Source organism: Camarhynchus parvulus, chromosome 2, assembly GCF_901933205.1.
Source record: "Camarhynchus parvulus chromosome 2, STF_HiC, whole genome shotgun sequence".
Lineage (NCBI taxonomy): Eukaryota > Metazoa > Chordata > Aves > Passeriformes > Thraupidae > Camarhynchus > Camarhynchus parvulus.
In genome coordinates this window covers 110096759-110104295 of record NC_044572.1, presented here as the reverse complement: position 1 = coordinate 110104295, position 7537 = coordinate 110096759, and the positions used below count along the sequence as shown (strand labels likewise).

Below are 7537 nucleotides of genomic sequence, written 5' to 3'. Positions count from 1 at the left end.
AGTTTCTAAATTATAAAATATAAAACCATGTTTAGATTTAATCCATACTGCTTATATTAAAAGCAGAAGGTTGGGATGCTGCTGTTAAGAAGTGGTGAAAAGTCATAAATTAGTATAGAAAACACAAATTTTATCAAGAGATCCAAAACACTCTATGTTATATGTGCATTATCTCAACATCTTCCATTAAGTTACCCATTTATACAGCTTGTCGCTTATATAAATAATTTTTAAAATATTTCTTACTATTTTTAAATGGTAAAGACTAAAAAACTTTATAGAACTGCTTGAACATGGAAATGCTACTTGACAGTTGGCTTATGTGTATTTTAAATAACAGAATTGACTGTACATAAACTTACAGCTCTTTAGAAATTGAGCTGAAACTATACATCCATTTAAGTTTAAAAAAAAGAAAAAACCAACAAAATTATAAACCACTATGACAGTAACACTATGGTAATGTGAGAAGTTATTCTGTGGGGAGTTTTTTAAAGCTTCAAGTATGTTATTTTTATGCTTCCAGCATTACATCCTTCATACTTTAGCCCATGATCAGTTGGGTCTTCAACAGAAAATGTATAGCACATTGATTCAGGAATAAGGCAATCAGCAGAACAAGAAACAGAAAAAAAATCTCCCACAATTGTTTCAACAGAGAGAGTTAAAACAGATAGATTAACAAGTTTTAAAGCTTTTTTTCTTTAAATTTATTATCATTATTATTAAATAAAGACTACAGACAGTCATGTTCCTCCAACACCTCCCCACCTCATAAATCTTTCAAGCTTCACAAAAGAGTTCTGAACACATTATTTAGAAACATTGACGAGAAACATATTTTGTCCCACTGCTTCACATCTATCTGGAATTTTACTCACATAAAAGACCAACAGGAGTTTTAAGTCATCTTTCTTTGGTACAGTAATGCTTATTCAGACTTGCTTAGTACCAGTTTGCTCCTCCTCTAGCAGTTGAAATCAGCCACACCAGGGCAATCTGGCTGAGTTTTCATAAACTAGAGGCCAGAATTAAAGCAAGTAGTAGTCAGACATCCTGCTTCTACCACAGGACAATTACCTGGTGGCCTACTAAGCGTGCCTTTTGCATCAAAAGAGAGCATAATAGAAGTGTAACATATTTTTAGGCCATGAGCTATACTGTCCCAAAAGCTACTAAATAGCTACAAACTCACCATATAAGTAACCACGTAAAACACAAACACTTGTCTAAATTATACAGTTGTTACCATTATAGATGATCAGTTGTCATAATAATATGACATTTCTTTAGGTACTAGAATTTCTTTAGGTATCCCCTATACAGTAAGAAACATTTAGGAGGAATGTGCATTATGCATTTATTTGATAATAGTTGAGAGATGCACTGCTGACTCTGTCTTGCTTGGTGAAAAGTATTCTCAGCTTGCATTCAGGAAGAGGAGAGCAGTCAAGGCCATTGGTAGCTTCACACCTTGCAATGTTTTTTTTACTTTATTATCTATGAGTAAGGCACATCATTTATAATGTGGCTATTTCCATAGGCTTGCTCATTGTATCTTAAGGTTTAACAAAGTATGAATCATACCATCTTTGGCTTTTTTTCTCTGCTTTATAGAAAACGGATCTGTGTGTCAAACAACCAAAACACAAGAACTTTGGCAATGCTTCAGAGCACAAAGCTAGTTTAAATCCCAGCCAATGACCACCAACATGAAAATAATTATGTATTTAGGGCTTTTCCACCTTGTCCCTCACCCAATTGGCTTCAAATGGTGCTCTGCTTTGCAAGATTTATTTTATAATAGTTCAAATATGGGTTTGAAAAGAAAAACAAAAAAAACCAACACATTTGGTAACAATGGCAAATTCAAATCTTGCCAAAAGAATGTAACACAAGTTAAATACTTATGAGAAGAAAATTAAAATTCTGTCACCTAAGTAGGCTACCTAATGAGAACTTCAGAATATGAGAAAGCAAATTTGAAGTAAACATTGATCAGACATCGACACTTGCAAAACATTATTTTTCTGGAGGAGAGTAAGCACAGTGCTTCAAAAGCTTCTTCAGGTAGTAGAAGTGCTTTGAGGAGGCTCTGAACTTTATGCAGTAGTTGAAGACATTTTAAAATTTCATAATTAATTACACTTCAGACTTGTCCCAGTATGAGCAAAATAGAAAATCAACACACCTAAGATCACTGCAGGAATATTTTTGTAGTCATCCATGTATTACGTACTCCAGTGTCAGAGATCAGCTCAACTCCCTCCAGAACTGATTTTTCCTTTGCAAAATATATCTGTTTAGAGCTGGATAGGCAGATTCTGACCGATACAAATGGACAGACTATTACAGGATCACCTTGTACCACACACAACCATGCAAACAACAGGCTCTTCTTGATGCTCTGTGAATAAGCCAGTCTCTTAAATTATGTTACCAACCAGATAATAGTCGACAAGCATTCTCTCAATAGCTTATGTTGTAATCTTCCCCAAAAATTCACATCTCAGAACTGTACAGTTCCATTATTTTAACTGATTAAATATAGATTAGCAGTGTTAGTGTAAGAAAGAAGATTTAATGGCATCAAAGTCATTCCAATTAAAACAAGGAAAAAAAATGTTGCAATGCACTTCAGCCAAACCATGACAAATGATATGTTATATAAATACAGACACGAGGTAGCTGGCAGCTATAAATCCACCGATTCTGGAAGTGCCCAATTTGTCTAAAAAGAATAAATTGACAAATATCAATCAAACCTTTCAATTAAAAAAAAAGAATACCTAGTTTATTGCTTTTCATTGTTTACATCAGAAATAGGCAAAGGCTTATCAAAGAAAGTTACCTAGCTGTTGATGGCTTTTGATCATATCCACTTTTCAAAAGAACCACTAAATAAAACTTCGAATGCAAACAGCTGACTCACTCCCAATGTTACATATTCTCACCAAAATGAACAAAGGTTTGCATTCTCCAAGGTGAGGGGCAGGGAAAGAAGACGTAATATCCAAAAGAACAGCATTACCTACTTGCTTATGAGAAATCAGTAACAGAAAAAAAACCAGTGTTCCCACCAGACAGAATACATTGAAAAAACAAACTGAGGACTGCAGGAAAGACAGAATGCTTCTAGCTACAAACACAGCGGCATCACAGCAAATGATTCATCTTAAGCAGATGGAAATATGATGATCTGTAGCACAGGTGTGATTTTTAGTAAAGCTTCCTGAAGTTTCTTTTTTGTGTGTTTCAGAAAAGGCAAAAGCAGAACAGACAAGGAAAAAAGGCAAGTAACATAAAAGAAGAAAAAATGTAAGAAAACAAGACAAAGGACTGAGAAGTAGGACAGACTTCAGCAATATGATCTGAAAACTGCTTAGAGGTCAAGTAAGCAAAGTGAAAGTTATGCTCATTTCTGGAAAGAATCTGGAGGGGAACTAAAGGGCAGATGGGTAGGCAAGGGGGTTTTGTTCGTTTTTATTTTGGGCTTAGTTTGGTGTTTGGGGTTTTTTTAATATATTTATACACACACACACACAGAGTGCAAGTTTCTCTAAAGAAGTGATACTACAGATGACAGAACTTACTCCCCTGCAACATATGGAATACCTTGACCTCTCAAGTAAAGTAACCATACAAAAGTGATAAGAGCAAAAGGTGCACGTAACACCAGCAGCAATATTATGTTTGGCTTTCCACTACTTCTGCCAGTTACTGTACATATATTACATGACTATTATAGAAATGGCACAGCCTCAGACACTTTCCACATTTTATTTACATTTTAAGACTAACTTTAATCTCAATCACATATCCATACATTTCCTTTGTTTCACTAAAACTTAAATGCATGGTTTATTAGAACAAAGACTGTAAACAAATATTTGCCATGTCCAATACATGTAACACAGGAGCTGCTTAACAGAAATTAATCCCCCCATTTTATAAATACAGGTATCAAAACAATCCTGAACATACTTTGTGACACTACTAGTAGTCGGCACCCACACCCTTGCAAAATTAAACAAGATGAGCAATGGTATTCACTGTACCTGCTACCTTAAAACAAATTTAACTGCAGCTCTTTTACTAAGCAAGATGGATAAAGCATGCCATTTATATTTTGCCTTCTCCAGAAATTATTTTCAGTAACATATATTATTCCACAGCAATCTGACACTTTCTGTCATGCTTTCATCTTGTAAAACCTGAATTCCAATTATAGGCTATTTCAGGCTTATGCTTAAATGACAGTGCCTCAGTAAAGAGAAAAAAATAATTGTGCTGCCTTTTTCTCCCATAGTGCCTGAAAACATATTGGGCATACATATATTATATATATTCTTACAAATGTCCAGGTCATGTATACCAGCTGAAATTCTTTAATGTGTGGGTGTTTGCATTGTGAGATTTAATCAAGACATAACATGAGTAGAAGGTTGTTGTTTTAAGACAGAAGTTTGAGAATCAGCTAAAATTAATTATTGTAAGTTTGTCCCTCTGGAGGTTGTGGAAGCTTCATATTTTCTTTGGACATCATTAGACGTCTTAGCTCTTGAAGTACAACTTTAATGCTATATGAATTTTGCCATTTTGCTAACACTGGTATGCTCCGTGCATCCACCTGGAAAAAGAAGAGAGAAATCTAATTTATTACTGAACACAAAATATCTACATAAGTAACTGTTATCAACAGTTGCTCTAAGAAATGGTCTAAGCATTCCCTGACACCTTCTCTGTGGCATAAAGTCCCTGTGTTCCTAAAATATTTTAAGGAAAACAATCATATACTTACACACAGATACAGATTCTGCAATAAAATCCATGCAGGTGGACCCTTCCATCTGTGCTGCTACTTATATTAGTGTGAAGGAAAGGAGGACGGGAGGACATCAGCAAACTGTTCACTGCGAAACTGGAGCTGCTACCTCGCCAAATTTATAGTTCTTTTTCAAATTACCCCCAAAACTAAACAAGTAATCACCTTCACTATGCTAATATATGCACCTGGTTGTTCCTTAGTTCTTAAAAGAACCTGCCACACCAGAGTCCACAGAATTCCTTTCTAAAGGAACATTTCCCTTATTATTTCTTTGCTACAAGTACTGTTGGTGATTTCTTTCACACAGATATTACACGGTGCTTCTGATACATCTAGAGGCACTACATGTATTAAGAAATGTCTTGAAATACTGAAATAACTGATTTGTAATGCTCAGACATTTCTTAGTTCTTTGCATCCTTCTCACAGTAAGTCATCTTACGGAGCCGTGAAGATTACTGTACATCACTTACCAAGTGGAATATGAACTGAAAGGAAAGGACATGGGACTTCTCCTATGCGTTTATAAAACCTGTGGGACAATTTACACAATTACATTATAACGGGGAGGTTTCCATAGGAAAGTCAGCAATTGAAAGTCATCCTGGGAATTGTTCTGGCAGCAGGTTAATTCCCAACCCCTGCATGGAGGAACTTAAGAGCACAGAAGGGCCTACAGCTGTGCAACTGCAAAGCAGGCCCTGGGGCAGGAATAGGGCTATTGCATGCTACTGGATTCCTTTGGTAGAGTTGCAGCCCACATGGCTACAAGAGTGCTGGAAACCACTGTTTTATGATTTAGGTAGCATAAAACATCAAGAAGTTTCTATCCCATCCTAATTAGGGCAAGCTGAAAGAAAAAAAAACCTGGAATCAGAAATAAGAATGTTAACACAGATGTTTTATTTCTACATTATTTGAAGTGGGGCTATTTTCAGAACACCAGATGAGACTAAACCTTTTTGTAGGAGGAAACTGAGGCCAAGGTTTAGCAATGGCTGGCTTCGGCAGCAATACTATCCAAAGAAACTTCTGTTCCCTCTCTTGTTCCTTTAACAGTGCTACTGCCTGTCAGCTCAGGTAAACCACATACAGGGAAATATTTTCTGATCTGAACTGACAGAACCCATCCAGTTTAAAGCACCACCTTAGAAAGAAGTCTCTAGGTAGGATCCTTGACCTTATTTACAGCTCAGCACTTAAAAGCATTTCTTTTCACACAATGCTCTGCTCAGAACTGGGAACCCCTTGAAGTCATCAGAGTTGCCAACAACAATTTGTATCATCAAGCTACACTAAGAATGGCAGTCAGATGACTTAATAATTATTGCAAATATTTGATAAAAAAGAAAAACACCATCAAAATAAAAGCTAAATTATGGAGCAACATCATGCCAGTTTAAAATACATGAATGTATGAGCCAATACAGAAAAAGATTGTGAAAGTTAGCACTGGTGAAATCATCACTGTAATTCCTGTACAATTGCTACTTTTTTAAAGGGGGATTTGGGTTAATGTGGTAGATAGGATGCAAAATGGCTGGAAAGGAAGTTGACCTGGGACTACAGAAATTAACATCTACCTTCAGTCTGGAAATTCTGCTTTCACACTATCCTCCTTCCCCTTGTTTCTCCTCAATTCTGCCTTTGTCGTTTCCCTCAGGTCTGGATGTTTGCCTCAATTACAGCACACAGCAGCCAGTCACCACTGCTGTTCAAATAATGCAGTTCTACAAAGACTGGAACATGAGAGCTGATCACTTAAGAGTAAGCTCCTCCTGCTTTTCTTTTTTCCTGGGAATTTGCAACAAAAAAACTCACAGACTGTAAACTCTGCTTTAACACTGCTATGAATGTTTTCTGACTAAAGACTGCTGCAACATGACATTTTTGTTGCTTGTTTATCTCAAGTCTCTTTTCTGCAAGTCACCAACTTCTTTCATAACATCTTGCAGCAGTAAAGATTTTGGCTCAGGTTCTGTTTTCTGTCTTGCAGAATTGATTTCCAAGTTAGTGCATAATAAACTCACTTTATGAAGAACAATGATAAGACATTTAAAGACATTTAAGAGAGTGACACAAACTATGTTCAAATCACACAAAAGCATTAGGCAATATTCAAATGCACATCCTGGAACACAGGGAGACATTTCAAGGTCACATAAAAGCTAATAAAGCTGCAAACTGCAATCTGAAGACTATTTTATTTAGACTATTCTATTGGGGGGGTACACCACTGTGGAACCCTGAATAAAAAGAGAAGCAATATATAAAATGCATTATTTTTTTAAACAGTTGAAAATAAACAAAATTATTTTACACAATTATACAAAGTATTCAGTGTTTACAATATTCCAAGTAACAGGTAGCAAATGTCTACAGCAAACATAGTCAGAGCAGTAACTGGGCAGCTTACAGATTTACAGGCAGCTTACAGATTTACAGCTCAGAGTCCTAAGTGTTTTTAAAGTAAACAAATACTTCCAGCTGTAAATTGTATCTTAATGAGTAGAAGTGATTGCAAATTCTGCAAGATAGACTGCTGAGGAGCACTATCACAGATGCAAAAATCAGACAACCTCAAGAGAAAATGGGAAAACAAACAGCACATTAGAATGCAACCTGTGTTTTATCAATATGAGATACATAAGTCTCCAAGAGAAAACACCCTGTAGCATTAGGAATAATAATCTACAGTTTTACAACAGT

At 35.9% G+C, this 7537-nt stretch overlaps 1 protein-coding gene across 1 annotated transcript in view; it reads right to left on the bottom strand.

Moving 5' to 3' along the window:
* Nucleotides 1-2521: 2521 nt before the first annotated feature.
* UBE2V2 (ubiquitin conjugating enzyme E2 V2) overlaps nucleotides 2522-7537 on the bottom strand; it is a 28039-nt gene continuing 23023 nt past the window's right edge. The window contains exon 4 of the mRNA XM_030970987.1: nucleotides 2522-4630. Within this exon, the coding sequence (XP_030826847.1) occupies nucleotides 4484-4630 (147 nt within the window). The 3' untranslated portion in view covers nucleotides 2522-4483. The remainder of the gene's footprint in view (nucleotides 4631-7537) is intronic.